We start from the raw sequence: 25,147 nt of genomic DNA, 5'->3' as shown, positions 1-25,147 counted from the left end.
TACCTCTTGACTTCAAGTACTACTTGTTCCAACTTCCCCCATATTGACATCTTATATATGGAGATTTGTTCAAGTTATTTCTGTCAACCTCTTCACTAGTTCTTGCTTGTGGCAATGTTTGTTCCAATTTTCCCCAAATTGGCATTTCACAATGACATGTGTACAACATCTGCCTCTCTACTTCTTCACTAATAGTGGCAATGCTTGTTCCAATTTCCCTAAATTGACATTTCATATAAGGAGACTTGCACAATCTTTGCCTTTCAACTTATTCATTAATGTCTTTTGGCTGGTGGCAATGCTTGTTCCAATTTTCCCCAAATTGATATTTCCTATAAGGAATAAGGAGACTATTTGGTCAGTATTCGAAATTACTATTTAATTGTTTGTATGTTTTCTGACACTTCCCGGACCCCCAAATCCTCTGTTCTGACTCACTGGTGCAACATGTAGCTGCAGCGAAGTTCCATCTGGGGAAAGCTTCCCTGGTCATGTAGACCCTTGTTCGGTTCCCGCATCGGCTTCCCAACTCCTCAGCAATGGAACCTCATCAATGGAACAATCTTTGCCTTTGCAATCTATTTGGCTGCTATTCAAAATGACTATTCAATTGTTCGTATGTTTGCTGATACTTACTGGAACCCCCAACTCCTCTGTGCCGACTCACTGGTGCAACGTGTAGCGGTGGCGAAGGTCCATCTCGAGGAAAGCTTCCCTGGTCATGTAGAGCCTCGTTCGGTTCCCGCATCGGCTTCCCAGCTCCTCGGTGAGTGAACCTCGGCGATGGAACAATCGATGCCTTTGCAATCTGTTTGGTCAGTATTCAAAAGGACTATTCAATTGTTTGTATGTTAGCTGACACTTCCCGAAACCTCCAACTCCTCTGTGCCGACTCACTGTTGAAACGTATAGCTTCGGCGAAGTTCCATCTCAGGGAAAGCTTCCCTGACCATGTAGACCCTCGTTCAGTTCCCGCATCGGTTTCCCAGCTCCTCGGCGATGGAACCGAGGCAGTTCCACAAGACCGCATCCTCTACAGCCTTGCGTCAGCTGTCTGCCTTTCAGCAATTCTCCCACTGTGCGTTCAACGGCCTTCTGTTCCTCCGGTAAAGCACGCCTCCAGGCATCTGCCTGCAAGCGCCTTGCTTTTTCAGCATGGTTCGTCTGTTTCTCTCCTCCTGCTGTGGCTCACGCTTCCCGCTTCTCTTGTTCTGCAGCTCTCCTCTCCTCCATTGAAGATGTTCATCAAGTTTAAATGTCCCACGCACCTGATTGCTAGTATGACAACTAGGCAGCACTCCTTCCTCCTCTCATTACTTGAGGCTTGTTAGGATCAGCCTTCCTTGTTATGGTTTCACCTTCTGAATGCTGTATGTATGTGGTGATGTCATCTGTGGAATGTATGAGGTATCTTGGAGTGTTTGTGTATGAAAGGGTTCTAACCCAGGCAGTTGATCTAAGGAAGCCTGGGTGGTGGGAGCCAGTGGGTTTCCCTCATGATTTGTTCCTATCTCCTTATGGACTTGATGAGACCTGATTTGTACCTGTAACTGAAGAACCTGAATAAAGCAACCATTAAGCATACCTACAACTGTATCCTGATTATATCACTATGACCCAGACCGGGTCATAACAATTGGCGACGAGGACTGGTCTCCAACAGGACTGGTTGGATGGACCCTGAAGATACAAGGCAACAGGTACCTGTGTGTGTGTGTGTGGTCCAGGATAAGGAGAAAGGAGATACTGCTGCGGGGGGTGCAGAGCAGGAGCGAAGTTCAAGTGAGGGACTGTACAAGGAGAGGGAACCCACTGCCCCCCATGGTCCAAGAAGAGTCCCACCACCCAGGGCTGAGAAAGTGACAGTGCCTTGGTAGGCGCAAAGAAGCACCCAGGGCTAAGGAAATGTGGAAGCCCTGGTAGGCACGCAGGGGCCTGCAAGAAGCAAAGAGAGGCACCCAGGAGGCAGTAAAGCGATCACCTCATTAGCAACAAAGCCAGTGCCCTGCTAAGTACCTAGGAGCAGAGGTGATTGTCCTGCCAACTGCCACTGGCTCACCAGCAGTGGGCCAGAGAGGAGAGCCCTGGCAGAGCGCTCCGGTGAGTGTAAGAGGCTGTCCAGGACTTGGGCACCCTGGGAGCTGTGGCCATTCTGGTAGCTGCGCAATGAGAACAGTGTGAACCTTGCCGGTGTCTTGGGGATGTATGTGTGCGCCACGGAAGATGCTTAGGAGAGCGTGATCGATCGCATTCTGCTGAAAGTGCAGCGACATCTTACAGTTACCGTAATCAAAGAAAGCGTATGACTCACCAAAAACTGCTGATGGATGTGCGTGTGCCCCCATCTGTTCTTCTGTGCGAGTGAGGCGGCCGTTTTGGGACAGCGGAGCTCTGTGCTGCTCTGTCTACTTTGCTGCAATGATGACGTAGGCATGGTGGCTGGTGGATTCAGCAATGGAGTGGAATTCGGAATGTTGATTGCGCACAGGCTGTTGGCGTCACTGAAAATCTGGATGCCGTCAGCTCAGCTGAGTGGGATGACGGCGAGAACGTCCTTAAAGTAAAGCACCTACCAACGCGTTAAAACGTGACCAGGAAATAGTCGATTCTTCAGTCGATGCGCCTGGAGCGTGATGACGTGCGTGAAGTCCAGTTTCGGTTTTGAAATGCTGCATGAATCAAGCAAGGTTGAACTTATGTACACTGTTGGCACTGCAGCTATGAAGCATGTGATTCGCTGGGGTAAAGAGAAACTAAACGCCACATCGGAATGAAGATTTCACGATGGTGTGGGAATCGGGTATTTCTTGTTTCAACATCACCCATGTAATGCCATATGCACGGCAATGTTTTTACTAATGGACACTATGCAGTGATTGAATTGATGTATTTTTCGTTACTATTCCGGAATACTGGTGATGTTATTTTGGGATGGAAGGTTGATGAGGTGTTCGTGGATGATTGGATTAGATCGCATGCATGTATGACATGTATAGAATACTGCAGTTAAGTTGAATATTGAGCTTAACCAATTTTGAGGCTTTGCAGCTAGGATTCGTGGCAAAGGTGGCAACGTGAACTGTTAAAATGTCACCAGGAATGTTTCAGAAAAGGTTGCATTAAAACTGTTTAGTTTTAGGCATGGAGGGTTAGTTTGACATATCTCACTAACATTCATAATAATGTTGAGAATTTTGCAGTATGTGAGTAATGAAGTATGTTGCAATTCATGTCTGTTAATCCTATGTTTCATGATCTCTCTAGTTCTTAACCATTTTGAGGATTTTGCAGCTTGTAGCGTTGTTTCCTGCAATGGACAACATGGACTTATAGATTTTGACACCATAGAAATAATTTCTGAGTAATGTCATATCCATGCGTTTAGTTTTGCCAAAAATATTTTAAGGACATGTTCTTTGATGTGGAGTGTGGGTAGGGCCCTGCCCACACCCCACTATTTCCACCTATTAGTATCAACATGTCTTTTCTTAAGTGTTGAGTGGTTATGTTGCAAAACTGTTTGAAGATGCATGGCATGCATGTAACCAGTGTGACGTGTGGACTGGCTGTGGCTAGTCAAGAGGCTCTGCGGAGTCAAGGTAGTGAATTTGTATGACTAGTGGTAGTCTGGTCAAGCGGCTCTGCGGAGTCATGGTAGTCAATTGTATGACTAGTGGTAGTCTGGTCAAGCGGCTCAGAGGAGTCATGGTAGTGAATTGTGTGACCAGTGGCAGTCTGGTCAAGCGGCTCAGAGGAGTCATGGTAGGGAATTGTATGACTAGTGGTAGTCTGGTCAAGCGGCTCTGCGGAGTCAAGGTAGTGAATTTGTGTGACCAGTGGTAGTCTGGTCAAGCGGCTCAGAGGAGTCTTGATAGTGATTGGTGTGGCTCTGCGGAGTCATGATAGTAGTTTGCGTGGCTCAGAGGAGTCAGGGTAGTGATTTGTGTGGCTCAGAGGAGTCAGGACAGTGTTTTGGTGCTGAGCCATGAAGGTGAGTGAGTCATTATTACTGTTTTACTTGAAGTGTTGCTTCTGGAGTCACCCTGGATTTTGTTCTGGGTGGTTCTGGGAGCATGGCAACAGAACATCTTGGGAGTGGGGTTACCTGGTTGTTTTCAGTAGCTATGAGGGCTCGAGGTGTCTGGCCAACATCTCAAGGAAGTATGGTGGTATGGTTGACTGGTTCTCCACTGGTTGCCTCTGTTCTCCGTGTTGCTATGAATGTTGAGTGGTTGAGGATGAGTCAAGTGAGTGTGTTTTGGTTGATTGGAGGCGCCTGTCTCTTTAGTTGCCATGAGTCTATGGTCTGGTGTAGTAGGTTAGACATGTTCCTTGTAGGTGTGTAGTGGACTTCGTGCCAGCCCGTATAGGTGGCCGTTTGTGCTCAGGTGTGGCAGTCCTGAGGTCTACCAGTGGCAGTGGTGGACGGGAGGTGTTTTGTTTCCCAGGTGGCGTATGGCATGCTGGTTAGTAGCCCAGAGGGGCAGGTCTGTGCTCCAGTGTGGCAGGCTGGTGACCCGTTGGTGGCGGCGACGGGTGGAAGGTGATGCGTGATTTTTGAAGGACAGAAGTTGTTGTTGTTTAGATGGTGGGGTGCCGTTACCGGATTGTTAGTTACGCCTGGTTGTCCAGCTGTTATATTCTTGGTCTTTTAGAGTGACTGGCAGAATATTTGTACATGAGGCCTTTTGATGGTTAGGTGTGATGACGGATTCAGGTCATGGTGTGTTTGAGGTGTGACACTGTACTGTTGGGATTGTAGGGGAAGGAGGTGTTGGGAATAGCCTTCCCTTATAAGGGAAGGAGGTGTTAGGATCAGCCTTCCTTGTTATGGTTTCACCTTCTGAATGCTGTATGTATGTGGTGATGTCATCTGTGGAATGTATGAGGTATCTTGGAGTGTTTGTGTATGAAAGGGTTCTAACCCAGGCAGTTGATCTAAGGAAGCCTGGGTGGTGGGAGCCAGTGGGTTTCCCTCATGATTTGTTCCTATCTCCTTATGGACTTGATGAGACCTGATTTGTACCTGTAACTGAAGAACCTGAATAAAGCAACCATTAAGCATACCTACAACTGTATCCTGATTATATCACTATGACCCAGACCGGGTCATAACAAGGCTTTATGGGAGCTGGAGTCCATAGACGTTTCAAAGCTTTGAATGTTACATTGCTTTACATTTGTGTTTAAATCTGAAACATCAGAGACAGAAGATGTTATGATGGTGTTATGCACCTATAAAGTGTGAATGGCATTCTGTTTAGGATGTTTGACAAGGAGGGGTTTTAGGGTTTCACAACTGGAGGGAGTTCAATAATGACAACATGCCATCAGGAACTCTGGAATTATAGGGTTTTCCTCACAGAGAAGGGGAGAATATTGCGTTCCTCCTAATGGAGTCACCACATCGTCCCAACAACCATCTCCTCCCTTGTGATCCTCCCTCATAATACCACCCCAGGGTCAGGATCAGGTAGTGGCTGCCTTCCCCTGGCTACATGGGAGGAGACTTTAGGCTGGGTTTCAGTGATGACTCCAGAGGATTCATCACATTACCTAGAGTTGCTTTGCTGCTCCTGTGTTGCTGGAGTGCTAATTCATACGTTTGGGAGTTTGCCCATACAAGTTCACCCAGGCATAATGCCTGTGCGCATAAAGAGAGCCTTCTAGTACGAGTTCCCTACACCCTTTTTTCCAACAAAGAACTGTACTTACTTGCTACAAGTCTCTGGAACCCTTGACATTCTGGAGCTTATGCCTTAAATGTTGCCCTCCAGTCTGAATCTGTGACTCTCATAAGTAGATAGGGAAGGACGTTTAAAGCCAAAGGCCTCTGTGAATTTAATGCAAGTCTTACCTGCTAGGCGTTGGTCTTGATTCATTCATGCGTCCTTGAACCAGTGATTTAAAAGTATTATTTTGCCAAGTGCTTTACTTCCCTTGAATAGCTTCCAACTATTATATAAGTGTATCCATAATACATTGCAGAAATGATGAAAAGGAAACCTATGATCAAAAAACTCAGATCCAACAACACTAATATGTTAGTGGTATGGAGAGCTAAGCTCACTCAGGTCAACAAAAGTGCCTTTTTTATAGCGGCACCAAGACTTCAGAATTCTGTTCCACCGATTCTCAGAGCAAGTAAATCCCTCGTTGTATTGAAATAGAAACTGAAAACTTTTTTTATTCAGATAAATATGTAACCCTCCTCCTTAGAGACTTCATTTGTGGCCATAGTGACCGTTGTATTTGTGTTTGTACATCTTTGTATTTTACCATCATATAGCGTCTGTATGCCTCCACGTCAATGGATGCACGGTACAAATTAATAAATGTAAATGTGTGTAGCAAGTTTTTTTTTTACTTACCAGTATTATCGGTTTATGATTGTTGGTTGAGTAATACTTTTGCTGACCTAAAGAAACTCACTTAACTGCATTCCAACTTAAGGTGTATCATTGAATTGAGTTACAACTGCAAAAGCCTTACCGTACAAATGTATACAAGGTTTGTTTTACTTACCTTAATTGAAAAGGGAACTTAACACTGCCTAGTAGGTTTAATACATAATTCTATTTATACATAACTGCAAGTGTGTATGTGTCTTCTTGACTGTGTGCTCAAAGGACTTTGTACTCTACTACAGCCCTTCTCTCTCTCCTAAGACAAGCCTGGCTGCTCAGCCATAGCTACCAAACCTTTCGGGTACTTCAGGCCTATACTAAGAGTTGGAGTCCTGAACATTAATAGGAGAGTCTTCTATAGTCCTCCCTCAGGTGGAATTTAGTAAAACTGCCTAACAAGGGTTGTGTAGCACAGAATATCGTGGCAGTGGATCTCCATATTGATAACATAGAAGATAAAATGAGAGAGGTCAACGTAAGGGTGCTTGGGGCCTAACCCAGGCTGGTAACACAGACTTTTGCCCCTTCATTGGGTGCCTCTGGGCCCATCATCCCTTCTACTAGTGGTCTAACAGGCATACAGAGGAGAACCAGGTGGTGGAGGACATTGGTGGACCCAATATGTCTTAGGGCTGCAGCAAGGCCGAAGGATTTGGCTATTCTGTATAAAAGCATTGGCTCACTTACAAGATAGAGAGAAATCATCCATCAAGCTCGGTTTGCGCGTCTGAGCTACGGGTGTACCGGATTAGTAGATTTAGTATTCGGCTGACTACGTATTCGACCGAAGCCGAATGCAGAGCCGAATAGTTGCCTTTTTTATTGCATAACTTTGCAGACACAAAAAAGCACTTTATAAATTACCACTGCACTTGTAAATATGTATAGCCATTCTTTAGTTGTATTTCTTTTTTTGTCATCTAAAGAAATATTTGTGTGAAGCATAAAATAACACATTATCAGAGAGACAAAAAACAGCTCAGTAGCAAGCTTTTTATTCATTTGTCTGTGTAATCTCTTCAGTAGGGCCCAAGTAACTAAGATTAGCCCAAAGGTAGAGATTGTGTGTGACTGGGATGTGCCCACTCATGCTCTAAAATGTTGTTTTTGGCCCTGCCTATCTTAGCCTTCTGGCTCCAACAGGGCACTGCCACACATGAGTGATGACATGAATTAGCTCTCTTCTGACTGCTCAAGTGCTACTGAATACATACTTTTGTGATGCTAAAACCATGCTCTCTACCTCCAGTACTGAGAGGAGCAGCGCGATTTTTTTAATGTTTTATTAACGGCTAGTATTTTTCTGTATTTTCGCCAGCGTAGCCCTTGTGCTATTTTGGAGTATGAAAAAAGATAACAGAAAAAAACAAGCGGGGAATATTTAGCCCTCCATGTTGCTTGGCGGGTCCTGTCTGGGAGCAACAGTACTGATGGTCACATCTACACTTGGCATGTGAATGTGTCGTGTTTTCAGTGGTTTGAATTGTACATCCATTTGGCACAATGGGGGTTCATTACAAGCACGGTGGTACAGGAAAAGGTTTTAGTAAGATGGAAGTAATGGAATTGCTGCCATTTCCCCACCACTTTCAAACACTGTTGCACTACAAGTTTGGTGGTGAAGTGAATGATTTACCCCCAGCATAAAGTTTCAGATAAATCCTTCATCCCAAAAATCTGTGGATTTACCACTGAGAAATCACTGCTCCTGGAAATCCCCAAAATCCCCATGGGGTGCTACATGCTTCAGAAATGGGGATTAACAGCCCCTTGCCGCCTGTGGAAACTCCACTGGAGCGAGTGGCCGTAATAGGAGTTTGTTAGTAATTCCTTGGAATGAGGCCCGTTTAAATTGCAGACTGGCACTTGCTTATCTTTTTTTCTTGTTTTTAATCCCTTTTGAACTCAGAGCCTGTTTGCCAAGAAATTACTTTCTGCCAAGAAATGTTAACTTGCTCTCTGTAACTGAACTATGCATTGTATTCCTGAGCTCGCACTGTACTAATCCTAATGTAACCTAAGAATGCCTATAAATGTCTGTAACAGCGCCCTGATGCCTGCGGGTTTGGTGCGCTATACAAATATACAAATAAATAAACTGTCTAATGTTGGAAGCTAGGTGGTTCTGCTATTTCAAACTGGCTCTTTTGGTTAAACTACCCTTAGATATTGCTTGTAAAGTTTCCAAACTATGGGATAGTCCTTTAGAAACAACTGATATTGTAACCAGAATCAAAGCGACTCCTTTTCGCAACACAGAAAATGCGATATTGGCCCAGGAAGTGCGATCTTGTGGCAGGCACACTGCCCACTGAGCTGTCTTACTTGCTTTGACCCACTATCGCTAAGCTGAACATCATGTTTGTTCTTTTCCAGACCCTTCATAAAGGCCCGATTCCCCGAGAGTCTTCAGGCGGACAAGAAAGGACGTCCAACTACCGCCAGCAGTAAAATCAAGGTGTGTTGTTTTTGGCGCATTACAGCTGCTTGATGAAAGAAAAGATTGAATGCAAGTTTTAGGTAAGAGTGGAATAAGCAAGCTCTGTTAAAGGAATGGTTCGTTCAAAATGTTTTATTGAAAAAATAGATAGGCAATATTAAAAAAATTCGATTGGCAATTTTTTTTCTCCCAAGTCCCTACGTCAAATTTTTAGCAAATCAAGCTCAAAAAAAGCACATGGGGGCATCCATTTTGTGAAATGGATGCCCGCCGCTGTGCTCGCTTTGGCTTTTCCAGCACCAATGAAGGAAAAGCCAGCCAGCTGTAGTAAACAAAAGCTACCACTGGGTGGCTTTTCCTTCATTGGTGCTGTACGCGGAGGACGGGGACCGGAGACTACAGTTAGAAAAGCTGCAGCTGCATCTCAACTAGCTGCGTTTTTTTTTCTAAGTTTTCCGGGCTGGAGGAGCCCGGAAAACTTAGAAATAAAACCACAGCTTTAAAAATGTTGTATTTATGTTTGCGGTACCTTTTGAAGTGACCGCAAACATAAATACAACGTTATTGTGTTTGAAAACGCTGCGGTTTTTCTTTCTAAGTTTCTCAGGCTCCTCCGGCTCGCAGGAGCCTGAGAAACTCAGAAAGAAAAAACGCAGCGTTTTCAAACACAACCGCGTTGTGTTTCTGCCTGCCGTGGCTATCACTTTGGGTCTCCGGTGCTCCACTGGAGACCCAAAGTGAAAGCCAAGGCAGGCAGAAACACAACACGGTTGTGTTTACATGCCGCTGTGTTTCTGCCTACAGCTGATTTCCCATTTGGGGCTCTCGGGCTCCCCATGGGGGGCCCGAGAGCCCCAAATGGGAAATACTAAATGCTGCAGTGTTTCTGCCTAAATCTGCTTTCCCATTTGGGGCTCTAGGGCTCCCCACGGGGAGCCCTAGAGCCCCAAATGGGAAAGCAGATTTAGGCAGAAACACTACGCGGTTGTTTTCTGCAATGCTAAATGCTGCAGTGTTTCTGCCTAAATCTGCTTTCCCTGTTTTTCCCTGCTTTCGGAGGAGCCTGAGAAACTTAGAAAGAAAAACCGCAGCGTTTTCAAACACAATAACGTTGTATTTATGTTTGCAGTCACTTCAAAAGCGACCGCAAACATAAATACAACGTTTTTAAAGCTGCGGTTTTATTTCTAAGTTTTCCGGGCTCCTCCAGCCCGGAAAACTTAGAAAAAAAACGCAGCTAGTGCTTTTTTTTTGAAAAATAAATAGCACTTACTGAGATGCAGCTGCAGCTTTTCTGCCTGTAGTCTCTGGTCCGCGTCCTCCGAGTCCCGGCACCAATAAAGGAAAAGACACCCAGTGGTAGCTTTTGATTACTACAGCTGGCTGGCTTTTCCTCCATTAGAGCCGCAAAAGCAAAAGCTAGCACAGGCGGGCATCCATTTCACAAAATGGATGCGCCCATGTGCTTGCTTTTGCAAATTTTGAGCTTGAATTGCTCCAAATTTTACATAGGGACTTGAAAAAAAATGCCAATCGATTTTTTTTAATATTGCCTATCTATTTTTGAAATAAAACATTTTGGGCGAACCATTCCTTTAATAAGCCACACACCACAGTGCCACCTATTGGCTATCCCTGGAAGTTCATCTCCAATTCAGAGTCTCAGGAGAGCGCCAAGCATAATAGACATACACAGAACTTTTTGCATTTTTGCTGCGTGTGAAGTCAGTCATTGCTTTATGGGGCAGCATTATTTTATCCATAGCTTTATCGAGTCCAGATTAACAGCTTTCAAGGATGCAACAACACTCTTTGGTGATAAATCTATGTATACAATAGGAATTCACTATACCCACAATGATATTGATCTCATATGGATCAGAAATATAATTTGGCAAGCGCACTAGGGCTGCACGCAAAATGGCTGACTGATAGTGAGGCTCCAAACCTCCCTTCCAAAGACTTTGATGATGGTAAAACGCACTCCCGTAGGCACCAGGTGGTGGGGCCACAGAGGTGAGATGTCTGAGCATCCCCAGGAACAATATGGAGAAGAACCACTCTCTCTGTGCTGAACTACAGAGCCTGACACAGTGGCCCCAACAGAGCAGTACCAGACCCTCCCCCCACCCCCACCTGCGGTGTTGTGAGGACGCATTTGCGAGTAGGCCCGAACCAAGATTGTGGCCTGGGATCAGGCCGACGGAGAAGAATCGGAAGACCGACAAATTGAACTGAGAGTGGAGGACACTAGGAGCAGGACCGGTGCCCCTCTGAAACCCTGTGTGAAGGTGTCGATGGATGTGTCAGAAGAGGCCACTGCTCCTCAGATGTTTGATTCAGGGCACAGGGCTATGGTGTAGGAGCAGATTCGGGACCACTTGGGGGAAGATCGTTGCTCCCTTGGATGAATCTCGAAGCCCAACTGGGAAGGGTCTTCAGAGCATTATCGGGCTCCTGCCCAGCTGGAGGTGTGGCAAGGGGGTGGCAGCGAGTGGGCCCAGATCAGGGCCGCGTACATTGTGCAGGCAGATGGAGGAAAAGTGGCGTATGAAGCAGCCAATCCAACGTTGAGGGGAGGACGTGAGGGGAAATATCCGTTCCCCCCAGGGGCTCTTATGTGACCGCGTGTGGCGGATATACCAAAGGATGCCTCTGTAATCCAGGGGATCATCTGGGCCTGTCCAGGAGCAGACGCCAATCCCCCAAACGCTCAGACTCACCTGGTGACACCCTGTGGCCTTGAATACCTGGCAAAGGGCCCGTGCCAGTGAAGGGGGTACCTTAAGCCATTCAGCTTGATTGAGCTGTGTGCGGGGCCCTGATCTGGTGAGGCAGGCTCGGAGAGCAAGTTGAGAGGCATAGGGGCTGTGCCTGTAAAGGTTGAGGATCCCACGAGGGGACGCCAGTGAGAAAGGGTCTGTGGTGGCCTTCAAGGCGACCCTGAGAGTTCAGTGGAGTCGAAGTTTCTTTTGAGAAGTTGGAGTTTTCCCCTCACTCCCAACGTACTGCCCTCAGGCCGCCAGTGACAACAGGGAAGACGTTGGTGACTTTTATGCCCTGAACTAAGCGGTTCAATGAGCTGGAATGTATCACTGCAGTAATTTAGGAACCAGAGCTTGGGGGTGATGGAGGAGGTGAAAATGGACCAGACCTGGAGCAGCTCATCTTTATGGATGTAGGGGTGACAAAGTGTTACATTAAGGCTATCCTGGAAGAAATCAGGGGCATGAGAGCCGGCATTAGAGCTATGGTGGCAGAGATTAATGAAAAGATGGAAGGGAGATTGCAAGGTTTAGAAACCAATTGGTGGAGACCCTTGAAACCAAGCTGGATATGAGAATGTTGAAATGGAGAGGAAGAATGAACAATTACGCCTTAAGTTGGATGATGTTGAATATAGGGCAAGGTGCAATAATCTTAGGTTTTTCGGTGTACATGAAAAGGACAGCAAAATCCCGGGAGACATTGAAAAGATGATTCAGGGCATTCTCTCTCTGGTCTTTAAAGATGAAGAAAGACCTGGATGCACTATTGACCGAGCCCACGGAGCAGATAGTGGAAGTAGGGACCCCCGCTCTGTCATAGTCCGGTTCCACAACTATTCTGAGATGGCCCGGATCCTGAATAAGGCAAGAGGCTTGAGCTCCTTTGATTGTGACAACTCCAAGGTAGCGATTTACCAGAATCTTTCATCCTACATTTTGGCACGTCATAAACAGAGTGCCACCCTTACACAATGGTTTTAAAATACAGGGGTGAGATACAGATGGCGGTACCCATTCTCTCTGTCCTTTGAATGGGAAGGAATGAAGTACCAGCTTGTTACTGAAAATGACATCCAGAGGGTCATAAAGGAACTGACAAAAGAGGGAGAAGACAGACGCGAGGCTGTCAGACCATTAACGAGATGTAGGCCGGACGAGCAAGGAAACGAGGATAGAACGAAAATCCAGGGTGCAAGGAAATCCAAGAAGCTGAATACACAGTCTACCATAAAGCAACCAACTTGAAGTTGAGGTTATTTTATCCTGGGTGCGATGGTAGTATAGCATATATTGGTTACAATTATTGCAATAGGTGGGGCAAGGAGTTTTCTTGGGATATGGGCCGGAGGGTTTTACTTCGGAGGGCACCATGCTCAATACAATGGGGTGGGGAAGTGCTTGACTCTGGATGGAGATTGGGGAAAATGGTGCACATGGGAGAAGCCTGATCATGGGTTTTCAGTGGGGCTTTATGGGAAGCGGGTTGGTGTTCTGTACTCCCCACTCAGGTTGGGCTCCTGTGGGTGACTATTGTGCTGTTCCGTGGGCCTGGAGGAACGCTACCGATTATGTGCATATTTTTTGAGTGTTGGGAGGCAGGGGGACTTTTACCTGGGGGTTCGTGCCTGTAAGTTGGAGGGTAGGAGACCGGTCCGAACAATGTTTGGGAAAGTGGAGTGGGCGAGGTGGACCCGCGGATGTGGTGTTATTGAGGAAGTTAATCTACCATATGCAAGGTTATATGTTTGTAAGTCTTGCATTTTTTCCCTTCCTTCTGTGCTTCTATCTGTTCACTCTGGGAGGTGTTATTTGCTTTCACGTGCTTGACTGAAGGCTTCAAGTGGATTGTTCGAGATGGAGAATGGCTGAGAGAGAGTGTGCCTGGTGCAAATAACAGATTTGGGGATTTGCCTTAAAATAGGCACACTCAAAGTAAGAGGTTTACATTTTCTGTTAAAAAAATTCACTGCTGAAGAGGCAGTTTAAGTCAATGCAACTTGATATTCTCTGTTTACAGGAGACTCACTTAGTGAGGGTAGTCGAGCTACTCATCAGGAGTTGCGGTGTCTCCAAGGTTTATTTCTCTTCGGTGCGGATGGAAAAAATAGTTTGCCGTAGTGCTGAGGATCTCCTGTAGGTTTCAGGTCTGTGACATGGAATGTGACGGTGAGGGACGATTGCTGTTTTTGAAGGGCCTTTATCAAGTTATTAGACTTACAGCAGTTTCAATATACTGTCCCAACACCGGCCAAACTATGTTCTGGGAGGAAGTGGGGCAGCATCGGAAATAGTTTGTGGAGAGGTTTTTCCTGGTGGATGCAGAATTTAATATGGTCCGTGACCCGCTCACAGATAGGTTGAGAATGAAAGAGGCCTGCGTGGATGGAGATAGGGTGGGGGACTCAGCCAAGTTCAAGGAAATTAATGAGACCCTAGGGTTAGTAGACATTTGGGAGGCTGAGTCGTTGTCTTCCGCTCCATGGGTTTGCCCCACGCCCTTTTTACTCATTACTCGATGGGGCACACTACTTCTCGCGAATAGATCTGGTGCTGGTTGATTCAAAAACTCAAGTGGGTTCAGAAGGCAGATACAAGTTAAGTCCTCTGAGTACACTAAGGCCCTCATTACGAGTGAGCCGGTCTGGACCGCGCCTTTTCGAGACCGGCTCATTCTGAGTCTGCCAGTAGGGGCTGTGAACTACAGCAGGCCTGACCTACGGGCAGATAATTCGCTGAAGCACCAACACCGTTAACAACAGTGCCAGCGTTTCAGTGTTCCCATTCCCATTGAATCCTATTGGACTCCATGGGAGTGGGAACTCACCGTTCCGCCACCGCCCGTAATATCCCGTTATCACCTTGATATTGTGTGGTGGAAGCGGTAAGCCGAGGTTACTGGTAGTCCACCGGTGGCTTACCGGCAATCTCGTAATGAGGGCCTATGACTTAGTTACGGCAGTGGTGGGTGCACATGAGAGGGGGATTAAGAGGGGGGCAGTGGTAATGTAATGGCCTGCCTCCTTCTGAAGGACAAGTGAGTAGGACAAACAATACTCACAAAAATGAAGGAATATTTTGAGTTTAACTATGAGGGAGAGGTCAGAATGGCCACACTGCGGGACAGCTTTAAGACAACTATGAGGGGAGAACTAATGGGGATAGGCTCTCTACAGAAACCTGGACAAATGTGAAAAGAGGCAGATCTGAGAAGCAAAATCAAAGCCCGAAGGGGGGAAGCATCAGCACCAGTTTGTCAAGGCTGAAGGACCTTAAGGCATGTAAGGCTGAACTCAACGCCCTTTTGGCGCATAAAACTGATTGGGCATTGCAACACCTCAGACAGAAATATTATGAGAAGAGAAGACTACGGACACAGATGCAGTCCCGATTGGTGGGTGCCATGCAATCGAAGAGGGCGAAGTTATGAGAAGTAGCTTGGACATTGCGGAAGAATTTAGGAAGTATTATGCTCTTCTTTATACTTCGGAATGGAAGGGGGATGTGGAGAGGATAAGGATGTTTCTTAACGGGTTGGCAATGCCTACAATGTCTCCTGACAACACCAGCATGGTGCACTTTCCCAGCCCAGTAGAGGAGGTTGTGACCGTAAAGGGAATGAAAAGTGGTAAATCCCCTGGAGAGGATGGGTATATGGTTAGGTTCCATAAAATGTTTTGGTCATTACTGGCCTCCATGATGGCGAAGGGGAAGGATCCGAAGTTGTGTTTGGCATATAGGCCCATCTTTCTCCTCAATAGAGACATCAGTCAAGGTTGTGATGAAGATCCTGGGGAATATGCTTGATAAACTCCTCCTGTCGCTTACGTATGTGGATCAGGTGGGTTTTATTAGGGCTAGACAAGAATCGAACAATATTAAGAAGACGCTGAACCTCATATACCAGGCCCAGAAACAAAACAGAGAGGCATATTTTCCCTCACGTGATGCTGAGAATGTGTTTGATCGTGTGGAATGGGTCTGTATGAGTGAGGTATTGGTCAGATTTGGTGTTGGTATACAATTTAGGGTGAGGATGGCATCACTATATCGAGAACCTGTGGCTAGAGTAATGGTAAATGGGGTTCTCTCAGAGCATTTCACTTTATTTTTCCCCAGTGATCGAACCCCTGGCAGCGGCAATTAGCACTAGTCCTGGGCTACACAGCATTGATTGTGAAGGGTTGGAATTTAAGATTGCTTTATTTGCAGATGAATTCTTATGCTACGTGACGGAAACAAGGGATTCCCTAAAGGAAATGATGAAAATGCTGGATAATTACGGTGCCTTGGCAAGGTTTAGAATCAAGTCATACATTCTTTTGATTGGTACACTCGCAATTCCGTCCGGGCTCATCCAGGATTGGCACGGGTTGACTTTAGTAGATGAGGCAATAACTTATTTGGGTATTAGGATTTCAAGGAGCTTTACAGACTTGTACCTGCTTAATTATGACCCAATTATGGGAGAGTTTAAGCGAGATTTGAAGAGGTGTTCCATCCACACGCTCTCTTTGGTGGGGAGAATGACAGTGATTAAAATTAACATGGTTCTTTGTTTGTTGTTTCTGTTTGATGCTTCCCATGCCCCTGCCTGAAAGGTTCTTTAAGGAGGTTGACTGCATGTGCTTTAGCTTTGTGTGGCAGAATAAAAGGGCTCGTATAGCGCGTAAGATTCTGGTGCTTCCTGAGGGTGAGGGAGATGTTGGATTTCCAAACGTTTTCTTATATTATAAGGCGGCACAATTCAGGGTGATGCTGGAACACATGGCAGATGATTTGAGGACCTATGGAATTTACCAGGATGATTGTGTTGTATACCTTAAAAAGTTAAGGGACTATTTATGTGCACCTACTAGATCGGTCCCTCGAGAGGTATGCAAGCACCCTACGTTGGCAGTCCTTTGGAATCTGTGGAGGAATAGTTGGATGAATACAGATTTATCCCTGTGGCCTTCCTCCTCAAGTTCACTGTGCGGCCCTCTATTTGTGCTGGTCCAATTGGGGATCAAGAGGACCCAGAGGTGGTCCGACCTGGTTCTCAAGAGAGTGTGTCATCTCCTCCTCAGTGGTAAGTTTAAGGACATTAGTGGTGTTCAAGAGATGTTGGGGAAGGAACATATCAGAATAGTCTGTGTTGAGATCTCACACCATTGAAGATGGTCCTTTATAAGACCCTGATCCTGAACACGACTGAGTGGAGGCCGAACTTCAAGGCCTACTGGGACAGGGTGCTCGGATACACTGTGCCGGAATGGTTCTGGGAGAAAGTATACAAGAAAACATTTCATGGTAACCCTCATGGTAACCTTTCCACACATGCTGTTTAACACAATTGTAAGGTTTTATATGGCTGGCATAGAGACGAGTTGAAGATTTGTAAGATGGTTTTGGGTGCTTCACCATTGTGTACCAGAAGTTGTGAGAAGAGAGGGACATCTAATCATATGTGGTGGACGTGCCCCTTGATTCAGATTTTTAGGTCAGAAGTGTTCAGCTGGATTAAGGATGTTACAGGGGTACCCTTGCTGCTTGAACATCTCACACCTCTCTTGGGGATCCTGCCTAAAGATTACAACTTTTATCGATTCCTGAGGATGTGGGAGGCCCACCTAGGTGCAGGGACAATAGCTTTGGCACAAAAGTGGAAACAACCCTCCATTCCCTGATCAGTCGGACTGGCTACAGAAGGTGTGGGATGTCTACCTGATGGAAAAACTGACATATATGGCGCATGACGATTTGTCCTCCTTTATGGCAGATTGGGGAGCTTTTACGGAAAAGATGGTGCGTGTCACAGGGAACCCACCTCTGCAGGAATTTTAACTGTTGGCATTCCCTGAGTTTCATGTTGAAGATCTGGATGGGTAAAGCTAAACCTGTTCCCTCCTTGGGGAAGAAGGCCCCTTCAAAGTACACAGTCGCTGCTTCCGCAGCAGGCAAAACTGCTGCTTATTTACTGCAGACTTGATTCCTGGTGATTGAGTTTGCTCCTGGAAAGATCCCTTTTGTCTCTTGTATTGGCATACCCTATGTTAGTGAAACAATGGGTCTACAGTCATTGGGGGGTTGTACTTGGCCTCAGCCAGTTGTTAGGTTTAGATCCCGATGTTACCATGCTGGCGGCCTCAGAGATATGATTTCAAGGGTCCTGTATTGTCTGGTTCCTTTGTATACCTTTGTCATGTTTGATTTAGTAAATGTACCCAATGTTGTGTTCTGTGATTCAATATATTTCAATACAAATATACTGTAAGAAAAAATGTAATTTCATTTAATTTGCAGACCCATAGTGCTTTGCTCTATGACATTAAACTGGAAGTGAACTTACAGGGATTGCTACTAGTTGTAGCTGTGGTGTGTATGGCTTGTTAACTAAAATGGCATTAAAAGATTGAACTTTTTTTAAACCCACCTTAATATTGATGAGCTTTCGGTAACACAGCTTGATGCTGGAACATCGGCTGCTGGACGCCCTCGGCTCACCACTTTGCTTGTTTGTTGTCCCCTTGGTATCTCAGGGATGTTTTGCTGGTGATTGTCCCTTTTGACAGTGAGTATTATCTACCAGCACATAGGCCATTTTTGAAGGACTAGATTTTCCTTAAATGTTCATATAAACGTCCGGTGGTACTCCAACACACCTAAGACTTTGGGCCTCATTACGAGTCCAGCGTAACCCTGCCGGTGCTACCCGCAGGTTGCTGCTGGACTCGTAACATTTTACCGGTGCCTAACTTCCAGGTGTCACTTGTGCGTTACAAGTCCGGCGGCCCGGGAAGGCAGGCGCTGGTAAAATGTTGTTCCCCATTCAAATGGACTCCTTGGGAATGGGTTCACGGAAGCGCTGGCACCGTTGCTAACGGTGCCGCTGCTTCTGCGAAGAGTCTGCCTACCATGGCCGCTGCATCAGGCAGGGTCAGACCTGTCGGGCATAGAGGGCCCAGCAGGCAAACTTGTAATTTGCTGGTCCGGAAACAAGAGTGCTGGTGAGCTTCCCCGCACCCTTGTTTCCGGACCAGCAAAGTCATAATGAGGCCCTTTGTCTTAAAGCCACAAAGGGAGCAGAGCCACTGATATAGCAGAAGAATGGGGATTGAAGCAGGTTTAACCAGTGTGTCTGTAAAACTCACAGTAGATTTTGTAACATATATATATATATATATATATATATATATATATATATATATATATTATATATATATATATATATATTTATATATATTTTTTTTTTTTTTTTTTTTTTTGCAACGTTTGGTAAGGATTCGTCCAGTGGGAGCAAAGTTATAAGCCGCCCAAAAAGTGCTCTTCCTATGAATTGAAGCAACTACTTGATATATACATTAAATGAAGCTTTTAATGAAATTGAACGTCCCCAGCTATCTGGATTTTATGATATTGGCACAATCTAAAATGTATCCTTTGGGGAATCACTTTTAACTGACAATTGTTGTTTGCTAGATCTAAATCAGTGGTGCACAACATAGTCAGTTAAACAGGTCACCTAGTAATTCTATTAAAATTCTAGGCATCACGTGCTTCAGGAAAAAAGTAAACCTTAAAAGGTGTGTTTTTAAAAACAAAAGTCACATTTGTGCACTGACGCTGCTACCACCCAGTCATTCCCATGGATAGTTTGGCCTACTGTATGGGACTTGTGATGGTATTTGCGGCCCTCCAGTGAAAACAGTTGTGCACCCTTGATCTAAATAAAGGAATGACAAGACATGTGCTTGATGTGTTAAGTTCAGAAAATGACCATCTGTGGATCATAAACAGAATTTCTGTTTATTTTATTATGGAATTGGTTGATATAGGAGTACCTCAGATATATTTGACAGACTTACCAAATCAATATGGGACTCTTCTTTTTAAAGGTTTAGGTTAAATATATTATCAATTTGTTGTAGAGAGCGAGCTTCGTACGGTTGGCCCCGCAGAGACACTATGTGCATTTTCTGGTATCTCTTAAACGAAGGACAAAATGACTTGGAGATGTACTCATTTTCAACATTGATAACACTTTGATAAATTGGATAAAGACATGAAGATGGAACTAATTGTATTTGCATTCATTTATATAATTTCTATTTAGGATTGTTGGCCAAGGTAACTGGCCTTTGTGATAAGTGACAGGTTATCAATGGATACATATGTAATGTAATTGTAATGTTCTTGTGTGAAACCACATTCTAATATAAACACTGAATTCCTTTGCATGGATATTTTTCAAAGGCAGGGAAGAGGGCATACAAAGAGAGTAATCTGCCTGAACCAGAAAAGGTTAAGCGTGACAAAGTGTCATTTATTGAGCTTTTAACTTTTAAGTGCATCTGCTTGGCAATTGCAGCCAGTCATGGACACTCATTTAAACCAAATTAGGATTCAAACACCAACATTCTATCACTGCCTTTTTTAAATTTGACATTTTGCAGACGTTTTCTTTGTAAATATCAAATCCTGTTGAAATTACATTTCTCCAGCATGGGGTCTGGCATGGATTCACATGCTCATGAATATTCCCCGTCGTCAGGCTGGGAATCCTCGGTAAAGAAAAATCAGTATCAGTTTTGTTTCTGATCGGTCTTTCGTAGTAGTAACCAATCACTGATCTCTGCGTCATACTGACCACAGCCAATGACTGCCATCTCCCTAAGCCCCGCCTCTGGCAGCCATCTTCAGATTTTTACCGCACGTTCAAGTGTTGGGATCCTCGTGCTATTGCTCTCGAGCTTTACTGCTTTTTTCACGTTTTTTCCTAGGAAAAATTTTCTCTTTTTCGGTCAAAAGAGCCTTGAGCTCCACCGTTTCTTTATCTGATCAACGGGGACCCGTGTCGGATTCTTCTACGCCCCTCAAGGGTGAAGACTTCGTCGAGCCACGCTTTTGGAGGACTCCAGAAGTTTCTCAGGCCCATCTCGATCATGGCCCAGGAGAAGGGAAGCTCGACGCCCGGAAAGCTGTTCAGGGTCTGCCCTGGATGCCAGCTTCAGAATGTCTTTAAGGAGGACGAACACTCCCTTTGCCTCTACTGCCTGCATGAGGACAAGACGCACGTGGAGAAGGACTGTGCGTTTTGCGGCAATATGTCGGAGCGGACCATGAAGGACCGCCATCTGCGTCTCGCCAACTGGCTGGAAGGTAAGAGCCCGTCAGGCGAGAAGAAGAAGAAGCGGTCTTCTAAGACCTTTGAGGGCGCCCCGGCGATGGGGGTCCAACAGAAGGCCAAGCACCGCGAGTCCGCTGGCACCTGGAGCGCCGAACGGTCGGGCTCTACGGGCGCCAGGCAGGGCGCATCCTCCCCGGCGCCATCAACCACGAGCCAACACTCTGGCTCGGGTAAGAGGAAGGCCGAGCACCCAGCGAAGTTCCTGGAGAGACCCCGGTCGAGCTCTAAGGCCCCATCGGAGGGGGAGCGAGGCGGTGACCCTCCCCCCAAGGAGAAGGCAGTGAGCACACCTAAGGTGGTGAAAGCCTTAATCCATCTGGCCAAGGCCTCTATCGAGACAGTCGCGGCGGCCCTGGCTCAGCCTGTGGAGGCTACACCAGTGGTGGCGACCTCGGGGCCCAGGGTCTCCCTGCCACCGCGGAGGGAGTCCTCTTTCATGCCCATCGACAGGACCCCCGTGAAACCTCCGACGGAGAAGAAAAAGGGGGGGCAGGAGGTCGTCGTGGATTCGGCCTCAACCTCTGAGGAGGAGCTGATCGAAGTCTTAAGCCACGACGTTGGCGTGGAAGAAGACCAGCCCGTCGGGAGGGACCCCGACGTAGGAGACGACGAGAACGTCGAGGGTGCCGACGGGGCTCCTGACCACCCGTCGGACTCCCCTCAACCAGTGCCGCAAGACAACTCGGTGGCCATTTTGTTGGCTATACAGTCCTTATGCTCGGAGATAAGGACGAGATTGCCGTTACCACCAACGGAGGAACCTCTCCCGACGGGGGACCTGGAGCCAGGCCCTTCTGGGAGCCCTCCTTCTAGGAGAAGAAGGATTCATCCTCCACCTCCTTTTCAACCATCGCGCCCTGCTCAGCCCTCCTCCCCGTCCACGACCCGTGGGGATGATACGGGGACTGACACGGCCGCGACGGGCACAGACGACGAGGTTTACGATGAGGATCTCCCATCGTCACCTCCTCCCCGGGCTTCCCCGCCCAACGAGATTGGATCGTTTCATGCCATGATCGCCAGGGCATCCAAGCTTTTCCAGCTCTGCCCGGAAGAGAAGAAGAAGGAAGGTTTCCTTTATCAACGGCGCGAGACCAAGAGGAAGACGGTCCTCGCTGTACCTCTACTGGACGATATCTGGGATGAGGGTCTCGCCCTCAAGAACCCATCCACAATGCCTGTGAGAAGGGATCGGTACGAGAAGAAGTACCGGGTCCCGGACGCGGCCCCCTTGTGCCTTCGGGCACAGCCGACCCCGGACTCGGTCGTCTCCGCGGCGGCCAGGAAGAAAGCGGGGGGGGCCTCGGCCTCTACGTCAACCTCCTCGCCGGACGGCGAGGGAAAGAAGTTGGACACGATGGGACGCAGAGTCATCTCATCGGCAGCGACGACGATTAAGGCTGCTAACGCCTTGGCAATCGTAGCCCGCTACGACAGGGAGTTGTGGTACAAAATCGCCCCCCTGCTGGATTTCCTACCAGATGACAAGAGGGCGGAGGCCCTAGAGATCTTGCAGGAAGGAGAAGTGGCATTGGACCACGCCATTACGATAGCGACGGACATCGCTGACACTGGATTTCGCCAGCTGGGCAACGGCGTGTGCCTTAGACGGCGTGGATGGCTCAAGGCAACTGACTTCCGTCAGGACGTGCAGACCAGAGTCTTGGACATACCGTTTGACGGGAGCAATCTGTTTGGGAAAACAGTGGACGATTCCCTACAAGCCATCAAGACGGACACAGAGACTGCCCGGGCTCTTGGTGTCCTCCAGCAACGACGGCGGCCATTTCGGAGCGGCGGAGGCAAGCAGGGTGCCTCCAAAGGTTCTGGCGGCGGATTTTCCACCTATCGTCAAGCGGCCCATTCGTCGTCACAGGAAGCCTACAGGGGACGAGGCAAGTCGGGCGGACCCCGCCGTCGTCGCCAAAGAGGGCAAGGCGGAAAAGCCTCGTCGAAGCAGGACTGAACCGGCTGTGGGGTCGGGCACCCACCAAAGCACCCCGGTGGGAGGCCGGCTGGCGAGCTTCGTCAGCATGTGGGAGTCCATCTCCACCGACCGTTGGGTGCTGGACGCCCTGGCCCAGGATCACGCGCTCGAGTTTCTAAAGAAGTGCCCGCGCGTCCCCCCCGTGGCCAGGAAGGAACATCACGTCCCTCAACTTCTCTTGGAGGTAAAGGCGATGCTCAAGAAAGGCGCCATCGAGCTCGTCCCAAAGAGGCTTCGGGGCTCCGGAGTTTACTCAAGATACTTCCTCGTGAAGAAGAAGACGGGAGGATGGCGTCCCATCCTGGACCTACGACGACTGAACAAATTCATCAAGGCACAGAAGTTCCGGATGGTCACCCTCCAGCACGCCCTGGGTCAACTGGAGGAGGGCGATTTCCTGTCGTCGTTGGATTTGGAGGATGCCTACTTCCATATCCCCATCCTAAAGGGACACCGAAAGTTTCTCAGATTCGTGGTCCAAGGGCGTCACTACCAGTTCAGAGACCTTCCCTTCGGATTGAGGTCGGCACCCAGGGTGTTCACGAAGTGCCTCGCACCGGTGGCGGCGCGGCTGCGCCTGGAGGGGATCCACGTCTACCCCTACCTGGACGACTGGCTCATCCAAGCAAAGACAAAGGAGCTTGACGCGGAGCACACGGCGAAGACCGTCCAACTACTCACGGACATGGGATTCTCCATAAACTACGCCAAGTCCCACCTGGTGCCCGCTCAAGACGCACTGTTTCAGGGAGCGAAGCTCGACACAGTGGCGCTTCTGGCCTCTCCGTCGGAGGAAAGGATGAGGGCCATCTTGGGCAAGGTGCAGCGGATGCTGGTTGCGGACGCAGCCAGGGTGAGGTCCATCAAGTCCCTCCTCGGAATGATGTCTTCTTGCATTTATCTCATCCGCCTGTGCAGGCTTCGGATGCGCCCGTTACAGGAGTTCCTGGACGCTCGCTGGATCCAGACGACGGGCAGCTTCGAGGACAGAATCACACTCGATGAGAGCTTCCGACGAGCGATCCGGTGGTGGGGCACCCGCGCGCATCTGACGGCGGGCATGGACTTCCAGACCCCGGACCACCAGAAGACAGTGACCACGGATGCCTCCCTGGAAGGGTGGGGAGCGCACACCGAAAATCTGCACGCGAGGGGCCTTTGGCTGCCGGCGGAGAAGTCCCTCCATATAAACGTCCTGGAACTCCGTGCAGTGTTTTGGGCCCTCAGGTCCTTTCTTCCGTCCCTCAAGGCTAAGGTGGTGAGGATCTTCAACGACAACACCACCACCATGTTCTACATCAGGAAGTAGGGCGGTACCAGATCCCCAGCCCTGTCCAAGGAGGCTCAGGATCTGTGGCATTGGGCCGTCGCCCAAGGGATGTTTCTGGTGCCGTTTCATCTGGCCGGAATAAAAAACACCATCGCTGACTCGCTCAGCAGGGAGCTGCGCTCGTGCCACGAGTGGGAACTGCGACAGGATCTAGTGGACCGCCTCTTCCGACGGTGGGGCACACCCCAGATCGATCTGTTTGCGACGGCGACAAACTCCAAGTGCCGGAGGTTCGCCAGCAGGTTTCCCCAGCCGAGGAGCATGGGCGATGCTTTCTCGTTCCCCTGGGAGGGCCTGTTCCTATATGCATTCCCTCCATTGCCGCTGCTGATCCGGCTCATCAACCAGCTCAAGAGTTCACGGTGCAGGATGATCCTCGTCACACCTACGTGGCCGAGGCGGATATGGTTCCCGGACCTTCTGGACTTGTCAGCGTCTCCGCCAATCAAGCTGCCAGTGGACGCGGATCTTCTCTCCAGGGAAGGAGGCGCCATCCTCCACCACGACCCGAAGTCGCGGAACATGCAGGCCTGGCTCCTGCAGCGTTAGAGTTTGGAGGTTACGACATACCGACCGACTGCAGAGAGGTTCTTGCAAAGGCCAGGGCGTCCTCAACTCTTAAATGCTACGGACACAAATGGAAGAGGTTCTCTGTCTGGTGCCACGCACAGAAGATTAACCCTCTACGGATTACGGCTCCTCAAGTACTGCCGTACCTGCTGACGCTGGCCAAGGCTGGGCTGGCGCACGCTTCCATCAAGATTCATCTTGCTGCGATCTCCCGATACACCAGAACCACGGGACGGACGTCTTTGTGGTCTCATCGTCTGGTGAAAGAATTCATGAAGGGACTGTTCAGATCATTCCCACCGGTGAAGGCCCCGGCGTGGGAGCTCAACGTGGTGCTGACCAAGCTCATGGGACCTCCGTTCGAGCCTCTGCACTCAGCTCCGTTGAAGTTCTTGTCGTGGAAAACAGCGTTTATTGTGGCCATCACCTCCGCACGACGGGTGGGAGAGATCCAGGCCCATTCCTGCAAGCCCCCGTAC

At 48.0% G+C, this 25,147-nt stretch overlaps 1 protein-coding gene across 5 annotated transcripts in view; it reads left to right on the top strand.

Moving 5' to 3' along the window:
- Positions 1 to 25,147, top strand: part of MYO1E (myosin IE) — a 933,795-nt gene that overhangs the window by 653,148 nt on the left and 255,500 nt on the right. For all 5 annotated transcript variants that reach the window (XM_069624389.1, XM_069624388.1, XM_069624387.1 and 2 more), the window contains one exon: positions 8,784 to 8,865. In XM_069624389.1, coding sequence (XP_069480490.1) covers positions 8,784 to 8,865 — 82 coding nt within the window. The remainder of the gene's footprint in view (positions 1 to 8,783; positions 8,866 to 25,147) is intronic.

This window comes from Ambystoma mexicanum, chromosome 11, assembly GCF_040938575.1.
Source record: "Ambystoma mexicanum isolate Mex_15411 chromosome 11, UKY_AmexF1_1, whole genome shotgun sequence".
Classification (NCBI taxonomy): Eukaryota; Metazoa; Chordata; class Amphibia; order Caudata; family Ambystomatidae; genus Ambystoma; species Ambystoma mexicanum.
This window is presented reverse-complemented; position numbering and strand designations above follow the sequence as displayed.